Here is a 26,369-nt window from a genome sequence, read left to right as displayed (position 1 = left end):
TATATACAGCAAAACAAGCGAATTTAACAGTTTCTACATGTACAATTCAGTGACATTGATCACATCCTTTGAGTTGTGGAACCATTCTCACCCTCCTTTTCTGAGTTGTTCCTCCTCCATTAACATAAACTCAGAGCACCCTGAAGTTCCTGTCTAACCTTTCAAGTTGCTGTTGTCAGTTTGATCCCCCACAGATAGATCTTAAAAGAGCATAAAGCTCAAGGCAGACATTCTTTACAAGTTAAACTAAACTATTGTTTGATTTTTTTTTTTTTAATTGTGTTAGGTGAAAGTTTAAACAGCAAATTAGATTCCCATCAAACAATTCATACACAGATTGTTCTGTGACGTTGGTTACAATTCCTGAAATGTGTCAGCACTTTCACCATTTCCACCCTGCCTGTCCTCTTTCTATCCAGTTTCCCTGCCCCTTCTTCCCTTCTCATCTTTGCATTTGGGTAAGTGTTGACCGTTTGGTCTCCTGTAGTTGTTAAAAGGAGCACATTCCTCGAAGGTGTTATTGTTTATTTTATGGGCCAGTCTATTATTTGGCTAAAAGGTGACCTCTGGGAGTGGCTTCAGTTCCAAGTTAATGAGTACCTTAGGGTAATAGTCTCGGGGGTTCTTCTAGTCTCTATCAGTCCAGTAAGTCCGGTGTTTTTTATGAATTTGTGTATTGTTCTGCAATTTTCTCTCATCTGACCAAGACCTTATATTGTGTGCCATTCTGACCGGGACCTTATAGTGTGTGCTGGGTCAGAGAAGTCGATGGTGGTAGCCAGGGATCATCTAGCTCTTCTGGCCTCAGGATAGAAGAGGCTGTGGTTCATGTGGGCCATTAGTCCCGTGGACTTATTTCTTCCTTGAGTCTTCAGTTTCGTTCACTCTCCTTTGCTCCAGATGGGAAGAGACCAATAGTTCTATCTTAGATGGCCACTTGCAAAGTTTTAAGATCTGACACGCTGCTCACTAAACTAAGATGTAGAACATTATCTTTATGAACTAAGTTATTCCAATTGACCTAGTTATCCCACGAGACTATGGTCCTGAAGCCTTCAGACCCAGTAAATCAATCCTATGAGGCGTCTGAATATGTTTAGGAAGTATCCCTAACTGTGCCCCCTATTTGCTTTATTGTGTATATGAATATATATGCAGCACACACAAACTTGTATACACATGTTCACAAATACACCTATATATGCACACGCATGTACTTTCATATGCCTTCCTAAGCCCACGTAGCATACATATCTACCTATGTAACTACTCACATACTTTTTGCTTGTAATTGCTGTTGTTGCAAGATTGTTTATGTTACAGCATTTATCTTAGTTTTCCTTTATTCTTGCATACCTCTCTGTGTCATTTACCTTGGTATCCTAGGTCCAAAGGATGCACTCTGTTCTTGACTCTTCTTCCTTTGTGGTGGTGAGATCCTCTCCTCCTACCTCTGGGGTGGCTCATTTTAAACCTAGCAGGATGGTAGAACTGACCTCTCCTCTTGGTGGGCCACAATTACCTTATTTGCATAGTCCCACCCGTTCACTTAGGTGGGAGTTACAACAGCATGGTGAGAAAGGCCATATAAAAGTAATCTATAGCACCGTAATACCTATTTTTAACTTCTTTTTTATAAAAGTGGTATCATGCAATATTTGTCCCTTTGTGTTTGACTTATTTCGCTTAGCATACTGTCCTTCAGATTCATCCATATTATATTTTGTGGACTCCTCATTACTCGTTATTGTTGAGTAATATTCCATTGTATGTATATACTACAATTTGTTTATCTGTTCATCTGTTGAGGTGGTTTCCATCTTTTTAGTATTGTGAAAATGCTACAGTGAATATGGGTATGCATATGTCTATTCATGTCGCTGCTGTTATATCTAGGATATATACCTGGGAGTGGGATTGCTGAATCATAAGCTATTCCTATTTTTAGCTTTTTTTTTTAATACTGTTGTTTTTTAATTTTTATTGTGCTTTAAGTGAAAGTTTACAAATCAAGTTAGTCTCTCATACAAAAATTTATATATACCTTGCTATATACTCGTAATTGCTCTCCCCCAATGAGACAGCACACTCCTTCTCTCCACTCTCTCTTTTCATGTCCACTGGGCCAGCTTCTGACCCCCCCTGCCCTCTCATCTCCCCTCCAGACAGGAGATACCCACATAGTCTCATGTGTCTACTTGATCCAAGAAGCTCATTCTTCACCAGCATCGTTTTCTATCCCTTTGTCCAGTCCAATCCCTGTCTGGAGAGTTGGCTTTGGGATTGATTCCTGTCTTCTGCTAACAGAATGTCTGGGGACCATGACCACTGCAGTCCTTCTAGTCTCAGTCAGACCATTAAGTCTGGTTTTTTTACAAGAATTTGGGGTCTGCATCCCACTGCTCTCCTGTACCGTCAGGGGTTCTCTGCTGTGTTCCCTGTCAGGGCAGTCATCAGTTGTAGCCGGATACCATCTAGTTCTACTGGTCTCTCAGGCTGATATAGTCTCTGGCTTATGTGGCTCTTTCTGTCTTTTGGGCTCATAATTACCTTGTGTCTTTGGTGTTCTTCATTCTACTTTGGTCCAGGTGGGTTGAGACCAATTGATGCATCTTAGATGGCTGCTTGCTACCGTTTAGGACTCCAGACACCCTCTCCAAAGTAGGATGCAAAATGTTTTCTTAATAGACTTCATTATACCAATTGACTTAGATGTCCCCTGAAACCGTGGTCCCCAAACACCCAACCCTGCTATGCTGGCCTTCAGAGCGTTCAGTTTATTCAGGAAACTTCTTTGCTTTTGGTTTAGCCTAGTTGTGCTGACCTCTCCTGTGTTGTGTGTTGTCTTTCCCTTCACCTAAAATAGTTCTCATCTACTGTCTAATTAGTGAAAACCCTTCTTGCTCCCTCCCTCCTTCCCGCCCTCCCCCTCTCCCCTCTCATAACCATCAAAGAATATTTTCTTCTCTGTTTTAACTATTTCTTGAGTTCTTAAAATAGGGTCTTATACAATATTTGTCCTTTTGCAGCTGACTAATTTCACTCAGCGTAATGCCTTCCGGGTACCTCCATGTTATGAAACGATTCACGGTTTTATCATTGTTCTTTATCGATGCGTAGTGTTCCATTGTGTGAATATAGCATAATTTATCCATTCATCCGTTGATGGGCACCTTGGTTTATGGTGGGTACGCATATATCTGTTTGTGTAGAGGCTCTTATTTCTCTAGGATATATTCCAGGGAGTGGGATTGCTGGATCATATGGTAATTCTATTTCTAGCTTTTTAAGGAAACGCTAAATCGATTTTGGAAGTGGTTGTACCATTTGACATTCCCACTGGCAATGTATAAGCGTTCCAGTCTCTCCACAACCTCCCTAACATTTATTATTTTGTGTTTTTTGGATTAATATCAGCCTCGTTGGAGTGAGATGGAATCTCATTGTAGTTTTGATTTGCATTTCTCTAATGGCTAATGATCTTGAGCATTTCCCCATGTATCTGTTAGCTACCTGAATGTCTTCTTTAGTGAAGTGCCTGTTCATATCTTTTGCCCATTTTTTAATTGCGTTGTTTTGTCTTTTTGTAGTTGAGTTTTGCAGCATCATGTAGATATCGAGATCAGATGCTGACCAGAAATGTCATAGCTAAAAACTTTTTCACAATCTGTAGGTAGTCTTTTGGTGAAGTGTTTGGATGAGCATAGGTGTTTGATTTTTAGGAGCTCCCAGTTATCTAGTTTCATTTCTGCATTGTTGGTAATGTTTTATATACTGTTTATGACATGTATTAGGGCTCCTAATGTTGTCCTTATTTTTTCTTTCATGATCTTTATTGTTTTAGATTTTATATTTAGGTCCTTGGTCCATTTTGAGTTAGTTTTTGTGCATGGTGTGAGGTATGGGTCTTGTTTCTTTTTTTGTGGATAGCACCATTTGTTAGAAGGACTGCCTTTTCCCATTTAAGTGTTTTGGGGCCTTTGTCAAATATCAACTGCTCATATGTGGATGGATTTATGTTCCTTTCCATTGCTCTATGTATCTGTTGTTGTACCAGTACCAGACTGTTTTGACTACTGTGGCAATATAATAGGTTTTTTAAAATCAGGTAGAGTGAGGCCTCCCACTTTGTTCTTCTTTTTCAGTAATGCTTGGCTTATCTGGGGCCTCTTTCTCTTCCATATGGAGTTGGTGATTTGTTTCTCCATCTTGTTAAAAAATGTCATTGGAATTTGGAGCAGAATTGCATTGTATCTATAGATCGCTTTTGGTAGAATAGACATTTTTAAAATGTTAAGTCTTCCTATCCACGAGCAAGGTATGTTTTTCCAATTATGTAGGTCTCTTTTGGTTTCTCGCGGTAGTGTCTTACGGTTTTCTTTGTATAGTTCTTTTACATCTCTGGTAAGATTTATTCCTAAGTATTTTATCTTTTTGGGGGCTACTGTGAATGGTATTGATTTGGTGATTTCCTCTTTGATGTTCTTTTTGATGGTGTAGAGGAATCCAACTGATTTTCGTATATCTTGTATCCTGATACTCTGCTAAACTCTTCTATTATTTTCAGTAGTTTTCTTGAGGGTTTTCTGTGTATAAGATCATGTCATCTGCAAAATAGAGATACTTTTACTTATTCTTTGCCAGTTCGGGTGCCTTTTATTTCCTTATTTAGGCTAATTGCTCTGGCTAGGACCTACAGCACAATGTTGAACAAGAGTGGTAATAAGGGGCACCCTTGTCTGGTTCCTGATTGCAAGGGGGATGATTTCAGGTTTTCTCTATTTAGGATGATGTTGGCTGTTGGCTTTGTATAAATGAATTTTATTATGTTGAGAAATTTTCCTTCTATTCCAAGTTTGCTGAGAGTTTTTATCGTGCATGGGTGTCGAACTTTGTTAAATGCCTTTTCTGCATCAATTGATAAAATCATGTGTTTCTTGTCTTTTGTTTTATTTAGATGATGGATTATATTGATTGTTTTTCTAATGTTGAACCATCCCTGCATACCTGGTATGAATCCCGCTTGGTCATGGTGAATCATTTCTTTGGTATGTTGTTGAATTCTGTTGAGGATTTTTGCATATAAGTTCCTGAGGGATATAGGTCTGTAATTTTCTTTTTTTGTGGTGTTTTTACGTGGTTTTCGTATTAGGGATATGCTGGCTCCATAGAATGAGTTTGGGAGTATTCTGTCCTTTGCTCTGAAATACCTTTAGTAGTAGTGGTGTTAACTCTTCTCTGAAAGTTTGGTAGCATTCTGCAGTGAATCCATTTGGGCCAGGGCTTTTTTTTTGTTGGGAGTTTTTTAATTACCTTTTCAATCTCTTCTTTTATTATGGGTTTATTTAGTTGTTCTACCTCTGTTTGTGTTAGTTTAGGTAGGTGGTTTTTTCCTTGGATATCATCTATTTCTTCTAGGTTTTCGAATTTGTTAGAGTATAATTTTTCGTAGTAATCTGGTATAATTCTTTAATTTCAGTGGGATCTGTTGTAATATCACCCATCTCATTTCTTATTTGGGTTATTTGCTTCCTCTTCTGCTTTTCTTTTGTCAGTTTAGCCAATGGTTTATCCATTTTGTTAATTTTTTCAAAGAACCAGCTTTTGGTTTTGTTAACTCTTTCAGCTTTTCTGTTTTCTATTTCATTTAATTCTGGTCTAAAATTTTTATTATTTGCTTTCTTCTGGTGCCTGAGGGTTTCTTTTGTTGCTTTCCTTCTATTTGTTCAAATTGTAGGGATAATTCTTTGATTTTGGCCCTTTCTTCTTTTTGCATATGTATGTTTATTGATATAAATTGACTTCTGAGCACTGCTTTTGCTGTGTCCCAAAGTTTCTGATAGGAAATGTTTTCATTCTCGTTGGTGTCTATGAATTTCTTTATTCCATCTGTAATGCCTCCTATAAACCAGTTGTTTTTGAGCAGGGTATTGTTCAGTTTCCAAATGTTTGATTTCTTTTCCCTGCTTTTCCTGTTATTGCTGTCTACTTTTATGGCCTTATGGTTAGAGAAGATGCTTTGTAATATTTCAGTGTTTTGGATTCTCCTAAGGCTTGCTTTATGACCTAATATGTGGTCTGTTCTAGAGAATGTTTCATGTACTCTAGAAAAGAAAATGTAATTTGCTGCCGTTCGGTGGAGTGTTCTGTATATGTCTATGAGGTCAAGTTGGTTGATTGTACCATTTAAATCTTCCGTGTCTTTATTGAGCTTCTTTTTGGATGATCTATCCTTCTCTGAAAGTCATGTGTTGAAGTCTCCTACTGTAATTGTGGAGCTGTCTATCTCACTTTTCAATGCTGTTAGTTTGTTTTATGTATCTTGCAGGACTGTCTTTGGGTGCATAAATATTTCATATGGTTATATCCTCCAGGTATATTGCCCCTTTAATCGTTATATAGTGTCCTCCCTTATCCTTTGTGGTGGATTTAACTTTAAAGTCTATTTTGCCAGAAATTAATATTGCCACTCCTGCTCTTTGTTGATGGTTGTTTGCTTGATATATTTTTTCCATCCTTTGAGTTTTAGTTTGTTTGTGTCTCTAAGTCTGAGGTGGCAGCATACAGGCGGATCATGTTTTTTTATCCATTCTGCCAGTCTCTGTCCATTTAGTGCATTTATGTTCAGCATAATTATGTATAGGTTATATTTTTTATGTGTTTAGTGATGTCATTTTTTGTGTGTTGTTGACAGTTTCTTTTTCCCACTTAATTTTTTGTGCTGAGTAGTTAATCTTTATTCATTGTCTTTTCCTCTTGTTCCTTATTGATTTTGTTTCTGCTGAGTCTCTATTTTTTTCTTCTATTTCATTTTGATGAGTAGGACTGTTAGTCTCCTTTGTGGTTACCTTAATATTTTCCCTCATTTTTCTAACTTTAAACCTAACTTTTATTTCTTTGTATCGCCTTCTCTTTCTCTCCATATGAAAGATCTATGACTACATTTCTTAGTCCCTCTTTATTGTTTTAATGTTGTCTTCTTTTAGATAATAACATTGCTGTTTTCCTGTTTTGAGCATTTTTTTAATCTTGATATATTTTTGTGATTTCTTCATCTGGGTTGACATCTGATCAGTCCAGTGTTCTAGTCTTGGGTTGATATCTGATATTATTGATTTTCTTATTAAAGTACTCCCTTTAGTATTTCTTCTAGTTTCGCTTTGGCTTTTACAAATTCTCTAAACTTGTATTTATCTGGAAATGTCCTAATTTCACCTTCATATTTGAGAGACAGTTTTGCTAGGTGTATGATTCTTGGCTGGCAATTTTTTTCCTTCAGTGCTTTATGTCAGTTATCCCACTGCCGCCTTGCCTGCATGGTTTCTGCCGAGTAATCTGAGCTTATTCTTAATGACTCTCCTTTATAGGTGACTTTTGCTTATCCGTAGCTGCCCATAAAATTCTCTCTTTATCTTTGGTTTTGGCAAGTTTGAATATAATGTATCTTGGTGATTTTCTTTTAAGATCTACCTATGTGGAGTTCTATGAGCATCTTGGATAGAGACCTTCTCATCTTCCACGATATCGGGAAGTTTTCTGCCAACAAATCTTGAACAATTCTCTCTGCTTTTTCTGTTTTCCCTCCCTGTTCGGGTACTCCAATCAGTCATAGGTTATTTCTCTTGATTGAGTCCCACATGATTCTTAGGTTTTTTCATTTTTTAAAATTCTTTTAATGGATTTTTCTTCAAACGTGTTGATGCCAAGTGCTTTATCTTCAAGTTCAGAAATTCTGCCTTCCACTTGCTCAGTTCTGCTCCTCTGAGTTTCTATTGAGTTGTCTACTTCTGTAATTTTATTGTTAATCTTTTGAATTTCTGATTGCTGTCTGTCTATGGATTTTTCCAGTTTAGTAAATTTTTCATTATGTTCCTGAATAATCTTTTTAATTTCTTCAACTGCTTTATCTGCATGTTCCTTGGCTTGTTCTTCATATTGCATGAGTTTCTTCCTGATACCTTGAAGGATTCTATATATTAATCTTTTGTATTCTGCATCTGGTAGTTCCAGGAAGACACTTTCATCTGGAAGATCCCTTGATTCTTTGTTTTGAGAGCTTGTTGAGGTGATCATGGTCTGTTTCTTTATTTGACTTGATATTGACTGTTGTCTCCGAGTCATCTATAGGTTTTTGTATTAGTTTATCGCGACTCGACGGCACTGGGTTTTGGATTTTATGTTTGCTTACTCTGTCATAGCTGCTTGCTTTGATATGCCCAAATGGGTTGCTTGAGTGAGCTAATTTGATTATTTTGCCTTTGGAGCTCTGACGTTCTGTCCCCAGATAGCTAGAGCTGTTATCAGGTATATCAGCTTAGGAGTCCATTCACTTTTCTTATATGAATTCAGCTCAGGTATTCAGGTAGCTGATCATCAAGTGTGTGCTGTACTACAGTCTTAGAGGGGCTGCGGTGATTGGTGTAGGTACTGGCATCTGATTGCAGCGTGGGGTCATGCTCTGAGGAAGGCATGGGGCTGACATCCATCTCCCATGTGTCTCTGAGGAAAGCTTATCCCTGTTCCCTAGAGTGCACAGCTTGGTGGGTTCTGCAGACGGACCGTGGGCAATCAGTGCTCTTGGTTGTAAGGACTGCGAGGTACCAGTTATCCTTGGACCCCTGTCGTAGGTGGGTGGGCGACCTGAGTGGAGCCACTAGTCCTTATGCCCCTGATTTGGGTAAGTAAGGACCCTGTTTAATAGCCAAAGCAGTGTCAAATATCAAATACCCACCCCTCCACCGCACAGGTGAAGTAGTTGCAGTCTGCCAACATGGGCCTATTCTACTACAGTAAGCCCTCATAGGTCCATGCAGGGAGAAAGAAAGGTATTCAAAGTCCACGGATTGTTTATGCCTGGACAGGAGCCACTTCTGTTCTAAGCTCCCCCAGTTCATAGAGCTGGCAAATTATCCTTTTCCCCAGTTGTGAATTCCTTCTACAAGGCCGGGAGAATGGTTCTCAGTGCTCAACAGGGCCTGTCAGGCCCAGGGAAATCATCAGCCTCTGGAACCTGGTTGGAGGTGGGGGGCACAGTAAAATACCCTCAAGTACTTAGCTTTTGCTGAGAGCGCTGTTCTTTGGTTCTGGAGGTGTGAGTAGGCTGTGCAGCTGGCTGCTTCTCCCTGAGAAACGTGCTGGCAAACGCTACTACCAGCCCACTGCAATCATGCCTGGGAATGGTGCCTGAGGGATCCGGGTGATTCAGGTCTGGCAACTCCTCTCCGTTTCTGAACAGTCTTACCCTCCCCCTGCCGCTCAGTCCATTTTCTGACTTTGCCTTTGATATTCAGGGCTCCTAGCTTGTCACAAATATACTCCTTTCACTTGTTTTTTCAGGTCTTTGTTGTAAGATGGATCGCTGGAAGCACCTGGCTAATCCTCCATCTTGCTCCCTCCTCCCTATTTTTAGCTTTTTGAAGAGGTGCTTACTGTTTTCCATAGTTGTTATACCATTTTCCAATCCCACCAGCGATGTGTAAGAGCTCTAGTTTCCCCAAAACCTCGGTAGCATTTATTTTGTTTTTTTGATCATTGCCATTTTTGCAGGATGTGATCGTATCTCACTGCAGTTTTGATTTACCTCTCTAATGGCTGATGATTATGAACATCTCTTCATGTGTTTAGCCACCTGAATGTCATCTTTGATGAATTGTCTGTTCATGTTCTTTGTTCTTGTTTTGATTGGATTGTTTGTCTTTTTGTTGTTGAGAGATGAGACCCTTGTCAGATGTCGTTACCCTTAATTTTTTTCCCAGTCTGTAGGTTCTCTTTTTACTCTTTTGGTAAAGTCTTTTGATGAGCATATGCATTTAATATTAAGGAGGTCCCAGTTATCTAGTATATCTTCTGTTTTTCGTGCATTTTTATTTGTGTTTGATAGTGTATTCATGCCCAAAATCAGGACTCCTAGCTTTGCCACTATGTTATTTTCCAGAAACTTTATAGTTTAGCTTTAACATTTAGGTCTTTGATCCACTTTGCATTAGTTTTTGTATATGGTGTGAGGTATGGATCCTGTTTCATTTTTCTGCAAATGGTTATCCACTTTTGCCAGCACCATTTGTTAAAGAGATTCTCTTCGCCATTGAATAGGCCTTGATGCTTTGTCGAAGATCAGCTGCCCATAGGTGGATGGATTTACTTCTAGGTTCTCAGTTCTCTTCCATTGGTCTACGTGTCTGTTGTTGTACCAGTGCCAGGTTGTTTTGATTATTGTGGCTTTATAGTAAGTTTTGTGATCGGGAAGTGCTAGGCCTCCTACTTAATATTAATTTAGCTGTTCAAGTTTTCCTTCCTTATGAAGTTGGAGATTAGTTTTTAAACAATGTTGGAATTTGGATTGGGATTGCATTTTATTTATAGATCGCTTTGGATAGTATTGACTTTTTACAACGTTGAGTCTTCCAGTCTGTGGGCATGGAATGTTTTTTCATTTACGTAGATCTGTTTTAGTTTTGTAGTTTTCCTTGTATAAGTCTTTTATGTCCCTGGTTAGATTTATTCTTAGGTATTTTTTACCCTTGGAGGCTATTATAAATGGTATTGTATTTTTGATTTCCTTTTCGGAGTTCTACTTGTTCACGTAGAGGAACCCAACTGATTTTGTATGTTAATCCTGTGCTCTGCTGCTTTGTTGAAGCCTTCTATTAGTTTCAGTAACTTTCTTGTAGAATCTCATGTCAGCTGCTTTTCTTCATCCATACCAATTTGGCTACCCTTTATTTCCTTTATTTGCCTTATTGTTCTCATTTGGACTTCTGGTACATTATTGAATAAGAGTGGTGTTAATGGACATCCTTGTCTTGTTCTCACTCTCAACGGGAGTGCTTTCAGTCTGTCTCCATTGAGAATAATGTCGTCTTTTGGTTTTGCATATGTGTCCTTATGTTGAAGAATTTCCCTTCTCTTCCTGTTTTGCTGAGAGCTTTTATCAAGAAAGGATGTTGGACTTTATCAAATGCTTTTTCTGCATCGACTGAGATAATCATGTGATTAATTTGTTCTATTTATGTGGTGAATTACATTGATTGATTTTCCTAATGTTGAACCACTCTTGCATCCCTGGTATGAATCCTACCTGGTCATGATGTATTATTTTTTTAATATGGTGTTGTACTCTGTTGGATTGAATTTTGTTGAGAACTTCTGTGTCTATATTAATGAGGGATATTGGTCTGTAATTTTCTTTTTGTGATACCTTTGCCTGGCTTTGCTACCAGGGTTATGGTATCTTCATAGAATGAATTAGGGAGTATTCCTTCCTTTTCCATGTTCTGGGATAGTTTGAGCAGAATTGGTATCAACTTCCTTTAAATTTTTGGTGGAATTCTTCAGTGAAGCCATCTGGGCCAGGGCCTTTTTTTTTTTTGTTGTTGGGAGTATTGTTAGTGAGATTTTCAATTTCTTCTTTTGTTACGGGTCTGTTTAGATTTTTCTACCTCTATTTTTGTTAGTTTAGGTAAGTAATGTGTTTCTAGAAATTTGTCCATTCTAGGTTTTCAAATTTGTTGGTATACAGTTTTTTATAATCTGTTATGATCCTCTTTATCTTGGTTGGTTCTGTTGTAATGTTGCCCATTTCATTTCTTATTTTGGTTATTGTATCTTCTCATTGTTTTCCTTTGTCAGTTTGGCCAGTGGTTTGTCAATTTTATCGGTCCTCTCGAACCGATTTCTAATTTTGTTGATTCTTCCTATTTTTCTTTTTATTTTCTGTTACATTTATTTCTGCTCTGATCTTTATTATTTCCTTTCTTCTGGTGACTGTGGATTTCTTTTGCTGTTCCTTGTCTATTTGTTCAAGTTGTTGGTGTCAGTTATTGATTTCGGACCTTCTTTTTTGGGATGTGTGCATTTTTTGTTACATATTTTCCTCTGAGCACTACTTTTGTTGTGTCCCAGAGGTTTTGGTATGTTATGTCTTCATTCTCATTTGATTCTAAGAAATTTTTAGTAATTTCTTCTATGACCCAGTAGTTTTTAAGTTAGGTGTTATTCAGCTTCCAGGTATGTCATTTTTTTTTTCTTGCTCTTTTTGTTACTGGTTTCTAGTTTCATAGTGTTATGGTGAAAGAAGATGCTTTGTATTATGTTGATGTTTTTGAATTTATTAAGGCTTGCTTTGTGGCCTGGAATGTGATCTGTTCTGGAGAATGATTCACATGCATTGGAGAAGGATGTGTATTATACTGCTGTTGGATGGTGTGTTCTGTATATGTCTTTGAGGTTGAGTTGGTTGATTGTGTTACTTAGATCATAGATTTCTTTCCTGGGTTTCGTTCTAGTTGTCCATCATCTAAATTGGTGTGTTAAAGTTTCCTAATATTATTGTAGAACTGCCTATTTCTCTTTTCAATTCTGTTAGAGTTTATTTTATGTATTTTGGAGCTCTGTCATTGGGTGCATAAATATTATTGTTATATTTTAGCGAATTGACCCTTTAGTCATTATAAAAACCACAACAGCCTTACAAGAAATATTAAAGGGAGTCCTTCAGAAAGAGAACCAATGACATCAGCCAACTACCTAAGATAAAACACACAACAGCATCACCAAGATACCCACTCAGATAAAGGCCTCACAAAAGTTGACAACCTAAGATAAAACACACAAGAGATAAAGGTTTCACAAAAGTGAAATAAAGCTACAAAAGTATAGGGAACTAGAGATGATAAGCTGTAAACAATGACAACTTCAAAACAAAAAAGCGGGAATAAATGGTGTAGTTATAGAACTTCCAAACAGAAAGGAAGTCAAGGGAATTTCAAGATAATACAGATTATTTTAAAGCAAAGAGGATAAAGGTAAACTTCAGGGTAACCATAAAAAAAATCAGTAAATCTAATCACCAAAATAAAGAAGAAAATCAAAAAGACTCATAAACACAAAAACAACAAGGGATACAAACAAAATCCATATACATAAAGAACAAGCACAAAGAATTAAGAGAAACAAAACCACTGTTAATACCACAAAAAAGTACAACAAAATGACAGCAATGAATTCATTATCTTTCATTAATCACATGAAATGCAAATGGATTAAATGCATCAGTCAAGAGTCAGACAATGGCAGAATACATAAGAAAAAAAAAATGACTCCTCAATATGTTGCCTACAAGAGATACACCTTAGACACAAAGATAAAAACAAGTTAAAAATCAAAGAAGGGAAAATATATGTATATATATATCAAGCAATCAGTAACTAAATGAGCACAGAAGTAGCAATAATAATTTCAGATAAACAAACTTTAAGCCCATATTCATTACAACAGACAATGAAGGCATTATTATAAATGCTGATGTCATTGGTTCTCTTTCTGAAGGACTCCCTTTAATATTTCTTGTAAGGCTGTTGTGGTTTTTATAAATTCCCTTAATTTTTGCTTATCGGGGCATGTCTTAGTTTTTTGTTTTTTTTAAAATTGTGTTTTAGGTGAAAGTTTATAGCTCAAGTTAGTTTCTCATTCAAAAATTTATATGCATATTATTATGTGACCTAGTTGCTATCCCTATAATGCGACTGCACACTCCCCTTTTCTACCCTGGATTTCCCATGTCCATTCAACCAGTTCTTTTCCCTTTCTACTTCTCATCTTGCCTCCAAACAGGAGCTGTCCGTTTAGTCTCTAGTATCTACTAGAACTAAGAAGCATACTCTTCACAAGTATTATTTTATGTTTTATAATCCGATGTAATCTTCGTCTGAAGAGTTGGCTTCAGAAATGGTTTTAGTTCTGGGTTAACATAGAGTCGGGGGACCGTGTCTTCTGGGGTTCCTTCAGTTTCAGTCAGACCATTAAGTCTGGTCTTTTTTTGTGAATTTGAGTTCTGCACCCTGGGAACGTCTTAATTTTGCCATCGTTTTTGAAAAATAGTTTTGCTGTATATATGATTCTTGGTTGGCCATTCTTTTCTTTCAGGATTTTATGTATATAATACCATTGCCCTGTGGTCTGCATGGTTTCTGATGAGAAATCAGTTTATCGGTGCCCCTTTAAGTGATACTTCATTTTTCATAAGTTGCTGTCAAAATTCTTTCTTTGTCTTTGGTTTTGGAAATTTGATTATGATATGTCTTGGTGAATTTCTTTTGGGGTCTCTTCCATATGGGGTTTTTTCAGTTTCTTGGATGGAAACATTCTCATCTTTCATGATGTTTGGGAAATTTTCTGCCAATATATCTTCAGAAATTCTCTTTGTACTTTTTTTTCTCTTCCTCTTCTGGAATTCCTATTATGAATAGATTATTCACCTTTATGGTGTCCCACATAACTCTTAGGGTTTCTTTATTTTTCTTCATTATTTTTTTGATCTTTCCTCACATTAGTATGGATGGATTTGCCCTCTATCTTGTTGATTCTTTCTTCCATTGATTCAGTTCTATATCTGTGCCCTTCCGTTGTGTTATCTGTTTCTGATGTTTTTTTGTTAATCTTCTGAGCTTCTACTTGTTGCTTTTGTATGGTTTCTAATTATCTATTGAATCTGTCATTTTGTTCTTGTGTTGTTTTCCTGAATTCTTGTAAGGCTTTTTCTGTATTTTCCTTGATGTTTTTGAGGATCTTAAATTTAAGTCTGTTGTCAATTCCTTCTCAGGTAGTTCTATTATCATTTCTTCCTCTGGAAGGCTTTCTTTACCCTTTATTTTGCTCACTTACCTGATTTCTTCAGATCATTTGTTATTGCTGTCTCTGAGGCATTAAGGTGTTATTTATTTATATATTTATCTACTTATTGTGTGTATTTTTTCCTAATTTTTTTGTTTTGATATATCAGGGCCACGGGGTGGGTGTGTATGACTGATCACTGGTCTGGCGGCACGTGAGCACTTGCCACCTATTGCCAGATGGTTGGGTTGACAGCAGGAGGGGGAGATAGTGGGTGGAGCACACATATGTTGTTGATCACTGGGTGGACGGGGTGCAGGATAGGGGGGTGGGTGGGGGATGGGGGGTGGGGGATGGGCAGGCAGGCAGGGTGGGCATGCACTGCTGCCAGTTCTTGGTCTGTTGGTACGGGAGTGTGCACTGCTGCTGACTGGGCAGAGCGGTGGAGGGGCATGACGGCAGGTGGTGTTGGCATGCTGTGCTGCCAGTCATCTCTCTGGTGGTATGGGAGTGTGCGCTGCCACTTGCCAGGTGGTAGGTTGGCAGGGGGATAATAAGTGAGGCAGGTATGCACTATTCCCAGCTGTCTGGTGGTGTGGGAGCACACACTGCTGTTTGCCTAGTGGTTGGGGCAGCAGGGCGTGGTGGGTGGGGCAGATATATGTTGCCAACTTCAGGTGGGGCAGGGCTGGTTAAGGGAGGAAAGGAGCTTTTACTGTGGTTCCTTGGTGGCCAGGGTGGTGGTGGTGGTGGAGGAATGCATGCCGTTGGTTACCAGGAGAGCGGGGCAGGGGGAATGTGAACGTGCTCCTTTGGTCACCACGTGTGAGTGCTGGGGCACTCTTATGTAGGCTGCAGCCGGAAATTGGGACCTTGCCCCAACCTAATACGAGGAGGAGTGGGGCTGTCTGGAGTCTGGTTGGGTGGGGGACCTCGGCTGACACTCTGTGGATCTATTACTCTGTGTGTGCTACTCACCCTGATGATTGGGTACTGCCACTGGTGAGTGATCCTGTCTCTGGTTCCTGGCCCCCTGCCTGCTCTGTGGTCACCAGCATTCCTGGTGTTATTGCCTGCTTTCCTGTACTTACCCTTCTTAGATCCGGTTCCTATCCTGCTCACCTTGCTGCACAGTTTCTAAGTTTGTCTACACAGTTTCTCTGTTTCCTGTTGGGAATTCTGTGACGTTTCTTTCCTGTGCTTCTCACGTGGGGTTGCTGTTCCCTTTGTCTCAAGATGGCCATGCTACTGCAGGCTTGCTGGCAGGGCACCTCTGAGCTATAACACTCCTTGTTTGCTGTTTTTGTTCAATTTCTCCTCCCAAACTGTCTTGGATCTAGTTCATCATTCCTTTTAGTGCTCAGGGTTCCAGGATTGTCATCTTTATCTGTTTCACTTGGTTTCTCAGGTCTCTGTTGTAGGGGGATGGCATGATGTGTCTAACTAAGCTGTTTTGGACCATTGTTCACTATTATTTGGTTTAAGAAGATGTCGGGAATATTTTCGGTTTAAGGTTTAAAAGATTATCTCTGCAGAAGTTTCAGGAAGTTCAGGGATTTTCTAATTTGAAGCCTGTTTTTTAGAAGAAAAACATTTCCTAAAGTCATGCTTCTTTTTATTCCTCAGTTTCTTTGATATTCCATGAAGATTGTGCTATTGTGACGGAAGTAGGAGCATTGTTTTGTCTTCTATTATTTGATGAAGTATCAAGAATGGACATATGGTGAGCTGTGAGAATTTTGAAAGTCTTTTACTCTTAAAAATATTTATCTAAGGTTTCTGATGCAATCTTAAAGCAGTGCGTTGAAATCTCTGACTTAGGAGGCCTATTATGCTTTCCATGCTAGACTTACATGGTATGCTTTTTAGTTTGAGTAAGCAGTATTAAAAAACCCATTTGCTCAAAAGGTCACCCTGAAATTTTCTTTCTGAACACTTCTAAGTATACAATTTAAAAATTACTACAGTGTTTTGATTTTAATAAATTTTTAGTATATATCCTTAATTTTGTGTGCGCTTTTCTCTTTAATATTTGATTATTCTTGTAAAAAATAAGCATCTTTGGGAAGATGTTTAGGATGATAATATCTAATTAACACAGGTCTTGAGCAAGCTTAGTGGTAGGGGGCCCCAAAGAGTTCACCTGCCACTGCCATGGCCACGTTATAAACCCAAATGCTTATTATAGAGACTCGTTTTAAAAAGGCACCCTTTTACTTTTAATAAGCAAATCCAGGTAGTAGCAGACTGTGCCATAAGTATACTTAATGATGAAACCAGTTGTGCCTCTTGGTTTGAGTTTGTCAAGGAACTGAAGCAATTTGTTTTTGCTAGACACAAGTGTGGTCTATTCAGTTGTTTCTTTCCTTTTGCTTTTCCCTTATGAAATAGGTCTGTTAAACCTTCCAGTAAATCTTCTTCGCCATCAGTCTTCAGTTTGCCTCTTTCAGTTATTAGAAGGTGAAGTATGTATTTCTCTGATTTTCTTGAAGGGTTATGGAAAGGGAAATGAAAATCTGTAAGTTGTCACAATTTTCATTTAGCATTTAAATCACATAATTTATAGTGTTTTTATGCAAAGTTCATGATGATGTTTTGGTGATTTCAGTAAGCCTCCCTTACCTTGCCTCCAGCATATTTACAGCACCAAATTCTAATTTTGATATTCTTCAAATCTATAGAAAGATTCAATTGTACAGTTAACACCTGCATGCTCTTCACCCTAGACTTTGAAAGTCTCCAATTATTTGTATCCATATTCTTAGGTATCACCTCCCAGTGCATGTCCGTGGCCATCATGCTGTGAGTCCGAACTCCATAGTCTTGCCTTTATCTGCTGACTGTTTGGCCTTGAAGCCGGTGTCAGATATGTTAAGAGTAGCTTGGAACCTGTCATGGCATCATGGGATTGACAATCTGTTGAACCAAATGAATTCGGAAACTAAAATCCAAGAGTAAGATGTTATGCTTAGTTGAAAAAGCATTCACATGTAATTAGTGAGGTAGACTTTGCCTTTTCTTCAGGTTAAATCATTCTTGCACTCATTATTGGATTCTGCTTTTAACTGAAGATTCTAATTTTTTACTTTGTGTTAAAGATTACATGTTTTTATTACTGTAAAAAATGAGTCAAACAAGGAAATTCAAATTAAAAAGCATTGTATATTGTGTACTGTTTTACAGATTATTATATAAAGTTTGGCCAGTTAATAAATGTAAATAACCAGGAACGGTATTCTAGATTAGAGTAAAAAGTCAATAATTATTACATATTATATTGTTATCATTACTATGATAATGATAATTATTTTGGAATATCTAGAATTTCTTAAACAAAATTTTAGTCTATCAGCACTTTTGTGTACGAATAAAAATGTTTTGTATTTCTACAAGTAGGAACAAGTCTACATAAACACTTGGGATGCTAGTGTAAAGCTCTAGTATTAAAGATGTATACCAGTTTTTGATCTGCCGTGAGTCAGCCTTTAATTAAAAGAAAATGAAGATAAGCCACATTTTTTGGAGGGAGTTTATTGTATAATAAAAATGTGTGGGAGCTTTTGTTTAAGCAGCTTTATGTGGCTTTCTCTCTCTCTCTCTCTTTTTTTATTTTTAAGATTTTTAGGTACATTGAAGTTATCCGCAGAGGATAGCCTTACTCTGAAGATAACACACACAGCCAGTGGGCTGCAGGATTGCCTCCATTCCATTGTTCGGGCAGCGGCCCACAGGGAAGTCAGGGCTGCTGTCACTAGGATGAGTTTTTATCTTCTGAATGACAGACTGTCTTTAAAGAGTGGCAGTGGCCCATGTGGGGTTACCTTGAAGTCCTTGGCTTGGCACACAGCACTAAACAGGTCAGTGTAAACTCATTGCTGCCAGTTTCAAAGAACTCAGTTGAGTTGTATTTGGGTTCATCTCCACATCTTTGAAGATGAGAATGTGTATTCTCACTATGGCTATTATGAGAGAAATGTTCTTTCTTATAGGAAAAACTCCAGGATTTTTAATGTCTGCAATAAAAATCTAATAACAGCAAGAAAGAATTTAAAAACTTTATCACTGTATTTTAATAAGTTTATAGCAATTTTATTTGTTATCCTATCCTAGAAAATTTTGTTTGTTGTCTTATCTCACAAAAGTAAGTACTTAGGCTAAGACATGGATGAAACAAACCGCAGGTTTATTCCTGCCTGTGTTAAAAGTGAGTTAAGACATCAGTGGATTGATTCCTAGGTTTGGTATACCTGTAGCAGACTTGTTTGTTTTGTTTTGCTTTTTTCTTAGGTATATTATCTCATTTTTTTTTCTTCTGGATTTCATTAAGTTGATTGCTATGCGTAGGTCCTCTAGCACCTACTGGAAAGGCCCTAACTTCTCACCTGAATGTTTTGTACTGGTAGCAGTGGCTGCATTTGAAATAAACACAACTGATAAGCAGCCCCTACAAGCAGCTTTTCATCTTGGTGTCCATATGACCTTAGTTTAACATGTATAACTTTCCTATTAAGCCTAAAATGTGCAATTTTCAACATGTTAGATTACTTGAGTCTCCAAAATGTTAACTCCTTTATTTAGTTTAGCTTTTACAGTTGGAATGTCTCATTAGGCTTTTCTTGTTCTGTGCTAGACCCTAGCAGGTACTACTACCTTACAGGAGAACTGATGGTTGAATTTTCAGTATTTTTGTAATTTGATTGTTAAATACAGCCATTATTAAACATTAAATTATATAAACTTAAATAAACTGTATGAACAGCAGCAAAGATATTCAGTATACAAACCTCATCATTTTCTAATTATTTTACAACGTCTCACTATTATCTGTGCTCTTTAGGTTATTTATATCTGTTGTATCCTGGTATTTTGGAAATACAACTACTTGTTACGTTGGTGGCTTGAAATCAGCTATGGTGGGGATATTTACACCAAGGAAATTGACAAACACAACAAATCAGCTGTCCCCTTCCCCAGCTACCAAGCCAGTTAAATATTTATTAGTCCTCTACTGCTTTTAAACATTTTTAACTGATGCAGGAGTAAAGTGTGCAGGTTAAGTAAATTTGATAAATTCTTGTTTTTCAAAGGAATATTTTAAGTTTAAAGCTAATATTGTATGTAAATTTACTGCCATCCTTCTCAGCTGAATGTCATTTTGGGAAGGTGGGACTTTTAAATAGGGGAAAATTAAAGAATAATAGGGCAAACACCATATTGCTAACACATAGAGCATAATACAGCTCTGTGTTATGTTGGACTGTTTAGGTTAGCATCTGTACTCTAACACATACAAGCCATGTGACCAGGGAAACTTATGTAACTGATCTGTGCCCGAGTTTTCTCATCTGTAAAGTGGAGAGACCCACTTCCAAGGGTTGTTTTGAAGATTGAGAAAATGCTTAGAAAGTCCTTAGGACAGCCTGGCACATTGTTAGAATTCAGTAAATACTGGATATTTTTATTAGCATTATTGTTACTTTGTATTCTTGCTTTAGATAGATTTTTAAAAAATAAAAATATTAAGTGTTACAGGTAAAATTGAATCTCTTTATACCTCTTCTGGATTGCCTTTCTAAAAAATTTCCCAAACTGATTTTCTCTTTTTTATAAAAGCTTTCTTATTGTCTGGCTGTCTTAAACTAGTTTTTCTTTTAAGAACCTCAGAAAATTGGTTCACTTCCTTTCTCTGAACCTAACAGGTAATCCTTCCTGTATTTGGTGTTTTTGTTTATACAAGTTCTAGCCACTTCCTTGCAAGATCCACCCTTTCCACCTCTACTTTATTATCCTGTTCTTCCTAATTGATTAGAAATATATTTAAAATACTAGTTCTTCTTATCACCGAACGATGAAATTTCCAGCAGGAAGAAGCGACTTTCCCTGGGCAATTAGAGGCAATGTTTTTGTTCTTTGTACATCTTTGGCAATATTCTAAATTTTTTTTTTCCTCTGTTGGTACTCATCATTTCCAGTTATTTTTAGTTAGTGACTTGGGCACATGTTTTCTCCATCTGGAAGAAAGATTCTTGTTTCCTCTACCTTTGTGTTTTTCATAGCACCTAGCATTGTGTCTCATGAAATAGCATGCTCAGGAAGATGTGTTGAATGTTTGAATCTATGATGAATGGTGATAACGTGAATTTTGAAGAGGTGGAAACCATGATTATTGCCTTCTTTATTGTAGGTTTTTACAAGTGCTTCCTGCTTGCACTGAAGATGAGAAACTGTTAATAGATGTCATACATTTTTTAAATAAATTAATGAAGGAACGAAGGGAAAATTCATCAATAGAACTTCTAAACTGGATTCTAGATTTACTTCTCAGACATGTAAGTATTGTTAAGGAATTTGGATTTTAGGTTTGATAAGTGATTCGTTTGTAAAAATCATTAATAATATATAATGGAAAAGGATAATTTTTATATAGATAATGCTTATTAAAGTAACCCTCATACTGCCATAGATGATTCATAGCAACATGCCTTCCTGAAATGATTGTGTGTTTATTAAATTAAAATTCCATAGAATGAATGAGACCTTTGATCTTGGTGTTTAATAAAACCTGTATGCGAGCTTTCTGATATGACTGTATTTTAACGTGAGGATCTCATTGGATGTTCCAGTTGGAATGTGGAGAGGCAGGTAGCGGAGCCATCACGAGGCTTTCCTTCTAGTGGTGGAGCAGATAATAAATAAATGCATGAAGAAAAATAAAATTGGATAGGGGATAGCAAGTGGCAGGGGTTCTACCTTAGATGCAGCGGCCAAAGAAGGCCTCTCTGAGGAGGGAACGTTTGAGGAGACACGAGAATGAGGTGAGAAAGCCAACCACGCAGATGCATGAGAAGAAGAGATTCGAGGCACAGGCAACAGGAAGTGCTGAGGCTTTGAGGTGAGAGTCTCTGACTTGTTTGAGGAACAACCAGGAGGACAGTATGGATGGAGACGAGTGAGGGAGGGAAAGATTAACAGAAGAGTATATATTTAATCATAACTGATTTCAACATTATTCATTTTTTAACCAGTTTTCTATTTGTGGATATAAAGGTTGTTTTCAGTGTTTTGCTATTATAAATAATGCTGCTATGAATATTTTTACATATATCATTTATCACTTATGCAAGTATTGCTTATTGGTCTTCTAGGTCTGCTTTTCAAACATGTCATTCTCAACTACCTGAATGCCTTTGCATTTCCTTTTCTCTGGCTAGAATGCTCTTCCCGTGAGTGTTTGTGTGGCTGACTCCCACAATGAATTCAGTGCTCTGTTCAAGTGTTGGTTAAACAGAGAAGCGTTTTCTGACTGTCGTATCTAATATGGCATTTCTCTTTCCCTGTCTCTTTCTGCCTCTTTATCCTACTTCAGTTTTTGTCATGGATTGAATTGTGTACCCCCCAAATATCTATCAACTTTGCTAGGTCATGATTCCCTTGTATGATTGTATGATTGTCTACCATTTTATCTTCTGATGTGATTCCCCTGTATATTATAAATCCTATCACTATGATGTAACAAGATGGATTAGTGGCAATTATACTGATGAGGTCTGCAAGATTAGATAGTGTCTTAAGCTTATCTCTTTTGAGAAATAAAAGAGAGAAGCAAGCAGAGAGACGTGGGGACCTCATATTACCAAGAAAGCAGTGCCAGAAGCAGAGCGCGTCGTTTGGACTTGAGGTTCCTGTGTTGAGATGCTTCCAGATGAAGGGAAGACTGACGACAAGGACCTTTCTCCAGAGCTGACAGAGAGAAAAAGCCTTTCCCTGGAGCTGGCGCCCTCATTTCGAGCTTCTAGCCTACTGGACTATGAGAGAATAAACTTCTCTTTGTGGTATTTCTGCTATAGCACCGCTAGATGACCAAGACAGTTTTTTTTTTTTTTTCTTTTCTTCCATAGCATTTATCACTGCCACCTGAAGAATATCTTTGTTCATTTTCTGTCTATCTCACCGCCCCCTCACTAGAATGTAGGCCTCAGGAGGACAGGTTATTTGTTTTATCCACTGCCATGTTATTTTTATGTAGTCCAATTTATTAGTTTCTTTCTTTATAAATTCTTGATTTTGTATCTTAGATTTTCTCCACTCCAAAGTTTTAAGTAAACAACACCATATTTCCTTTTATAACTTTTAAGGCTTTATTTTTGTTTACATCTTTTTATTCATCTGGAATTTCTTTTGATGTGAAGATTATTTTTTTTCAAATGATTGGCAGTTTTCTCAATATCGTGTATTGCTTCTTGATTTGAATTGCCACCTTTATTTTTTTAAATCATAAACTAATTTCTTATATGTACATGGCTCTTTGATTGGACTCTGTAATAGGTTCCTTTGATGTGCCTGTGTTCTTCAGGAACCACATTTTTAACTTACAGCAAACTTTTCCATAACAAACTTTATTCTCTATATTTTTCTCTATTTTTACTTTTTCCAGATTAACTTTATTTTCGTTTTGTGGCACTAATTATAGAACAGTAGTCCAGTGGGAGAACATTTATATGTGAATTTCATTGCCTTCTGTATGTATGGCAAGTAATACCTTAAAGTTAAGAAGACATGATAAATCTGAGAAAAATATAACACAAATGAGAGACAAGCATACATTTATTGAGTCCTTAATAAAAGGATTGAACTTCCAAAGTGCATACACTCATTGTTCAGTAAAGTTTGGTCTCTGTTAACTTTCTCAGAGATGATTTCAAAGTACTTTTATTTTCTTTCATCTTTTAATTATTGAAATAAAACTAAGGAAGTGTTATTAGGCAGTTATTTTCTAAACTTTTTTCTCACTCCCCCTTCCCCGAACATTTTTTAATAAAGCAAAACAGTAAAACCTAATGTCACTATAGTTCTTTTTTATAGGTTTTAAATGTGCTTAAATATTTTAGAGATGGATATTAAAATATTATTAAAGAAATCTCTCTGATAAGGACCTTTTCAATAACTCAAATCAATTTTTGTTTTATAAATTCTTTATAACTTAATAATCTTTTTACTCATTTGTTTCTTTTTAAAAATAAACTAAAATAATCTTTTTGATTAGAGTCGTATTCTGGGAATTATGCTTTATTGACTTGTGAAAATAGATATAGTGGGCTTCTGTTTTAGAAATCCATGAAAATCTATGACATAATTGAGCTAGTTTGACTATAAGAAAAATCACTGTGCATATTAAAATATAGCTAAATTATATATCTGCAACTAGATAAGTCAAAACTGTAAATTAAATGATTGTGAATTTGGTGGTGTATCCTGGGTGATCCAACCGAATATGGTAATTACAGAACAGTATCAATATCACACGCAAGCAAAATTCTGCTGAAGATCATTCAAAAACGGCTGCAGCAGTATATCGACAGGGAACTGCCAGAAATGCAGGCCGGTTTCAGAAGAGGACATGGAACCAGGGATATCATTGCTGATGTCAGATGGATCCTGGCTGAAAGCAGAGAATACCAGAAGGATGTTTACCTGTGTTTTATTGATTATGCAAAGGCATTTGACTGGATCATAACAACTATGGATAACACTGAGAAATATGGGAATTCCAGAACACTTAATTGTGGTCATGAGGAACCTTTCCATAGATCGAGAGGCAGTTAGTTGTTCGGACAAAACAAGGGGATACTGACTGGTTTAAAGTCAGGAAAGGTGTGCGTCAGGGTTGTATTCTTTCACCATACCTATTTAATCTGTATCCTGAGCAAATACGAGAAGCTGCACTATATGAAGAAGAACGGGACAGGAAGATTGAGGGAAGACACATTAACAACCTGCGTTATGCAGATGACACAACCTTGCTTGCTGAAAGTGAAGAGGACTTGAAGCACTTACTAATGAAGGTCAAAGACCACAGCCTTGAGTATGGATTACCCCTCAGCATAAAGAAAACAAAAATCCTCACAACTGGACCAATGAGCAACATCATGATAAACGGAGAAAAGATTGAATTTGTCAAGGATTTCATTTCACTTGGATCCACAATCGACAGCCATGGAAGCAGCAGTCAAGAAATCAAAAGATGCATTTCATTGGGTAAATCTGCTGCAAAGGACCTCTTCAAAGTGTCGAAGAGCAAAAGTGTCACCCTGAAGACTAAGGTGTGCCTCACCCAAGCCATGGTATTTTCAATCACATCATATGCATGTGAAAGCTGGACAATGAATAAGGAAGACTGAAGAAGAGTTGACGCCTTTAAATTGTGGCGTTGGCGAAGAATATTGAATATACGATGGACTGCCAAAAGAACGAACAAATCTGTCTTAGAAGAAGTACAACCAGAATGCTACTTAGAAGCAAGGATGGCTAGACTGCGTCTTACATACTTTGGACATGTAGTCAGGAGCGATCAGTCCCTGGAGAAGGACCTCATGCTTGGCAGAGTACAGGGTCAGCAAAAAAGAGGAAGATCCTCAACGAGGTGGATTGACACAGTGGCTGCAACAATGAGCTCAAGCATAACGATTGTGAGGATGGCGCAGGACCAGGCAGTGTTTCGTTCTGTTGTGCATAGGTGAGTCGGAACTGACTCGACGGCACCTAACAACAAACTAGATAAGTCAAAACTGTAAATGATCTTGAATTTTGTGGTGTATCCTGGGTGCTGATGTATATTTTATAATTTATAGTTAAATGAAATGGAAATGAAAGTTTTACAGGCATCTAGGAGATTGTAGTATAATTTTAATGCAGTTTACAAAAGAGTTTTTGGTATAGTTAAATTTACTTATTTGACTTTGTGTGGTATCAAGACTGTCTTTGGAAAGTTTTTTTATTTTGTCTACAAAAATATGATCATCACTATCATTATAAATAATGATAATACTTTTAAGGGTGAGTGAAGTGGAATTGAAGGAACTCCGATGGTGCAGTGGTTAAGAGCTTTGCTGCTAACCAAAATGTTGGCGGTTTGAACCCAGCGGTCCACTCTGGGAGAAAGATGTGGCAGTCTGCTTCTGTAAAGATTACAGCCATGGGAACCCTGCGGGACAGTTCTACTCTGTTTTGTGGGGTCTCTGTGAATCAGAATTGACTCAGTGGCAGTGGGTTTGGTTTTGGGTTTGATAAAGTAGAATTAAGGAACCCTGGTGGTACAGTGGTTAAACTCTTCGGCTGCTAACTGAAAGGTCGGCAGTTCGAACCCACCAGCCACTCCAGGGGACAAAGATGTGGCAACCTGCTTCCGTAAAGATTATTGTCTTCGAAACACTATGGGGTAATTCTTCTCTAACAGATGGGATTGCCATGAGTTGGGATGAGCTAGACAGCACGCAACAACAACAACAAAAGTGGAGTTAAGCATTGTACTATCTATCATGCTGTGAGGATTAAATTAGTAAATGCCGTGTTCAGGATAAGGGAAGCCTGAAAATAGAAAGTTGATTGTCTTTTATAGTTTATCATTTGAAATGAGTAAAATAAGTGAGTAAAATCAAATGGTGTAAAGAGGCTTGTGAAATAGCATTTTCAAAGGAATTTTTTTTTAATTAAGAATTTTAATAATTGGAAGAGACAAAAGTCATTTAAATTACTCTTCAGTTTATATGCTTAAATTGAACTCATTTAGTTAAGCCATAATTGCAGTTTGACTTTCTTTCTACTTTTCTGATACCTAAAATATCTCTTCTGGGATTCTTATTGTATTATTTTTATTTTTGGTGAAAATATATATACAGCAAAACATAATACCACTTCAAAATTTTCTGCACATACAGTTCAATAACATTTGTTATGTTCTTCAATTTCTGTCATCCTTCTCG

General features: G+C 37.3%; 1 protein-coding gene across 5 annotated transcripts in view; it reads left to right on the top strand.

Moving 5' to 3' along the window:
- RTTN (rotatin) overlaps positions 1-26,369 on the top strand; it is a 206,373-nt gene that overhangs the window by 69,087 nt on the left and 110,917 nt on the right. For all 5 annotated transcript variants that reach the window (XM_049899910.1, XM_049899909.1, XM_049899908.1 and 2 more), the window contains 5 exons: positions 16,237-16,333; positions 17,002-17,070; positions 17,376-17,564; positions 18,228-18,467; positions 20,795-20,939. In XM_049899910.1, coding sequence (XP_049755867.1) covers positions 16,237-16,333; positions 17,002-17,070; positions 17,376-17,564; positions 18,228-18,467; positions 20,795-20,939 — 740 coding nt within the window. The remainder of the gene's footprint in view (positions 1-16,236; positions 16,334-17,001; positions 17,071-17,375; positions 17,565-18,227; positions 18,468-20,794; positions 20,940-26,369) is intronic.

This window comes from Elephas maximus, chromosome 11 (genome assembly GCF_024166365.1).
Source record: "Elephas maximus indicus isolate mEleMax1 chromosome 11, mEleMax1 primary haplotype, whole genome shotgun sequence".
NCBI lineage: Eukaryota > Metazoa > Chordata > Mammalia > Proboscidea > Elephantidae > Elephas > Elephas maximus.
Note: the sequence above shows the minus strand (reverse complement) of the source record. Positions and strands in the feature narration are given on the sequence as shown.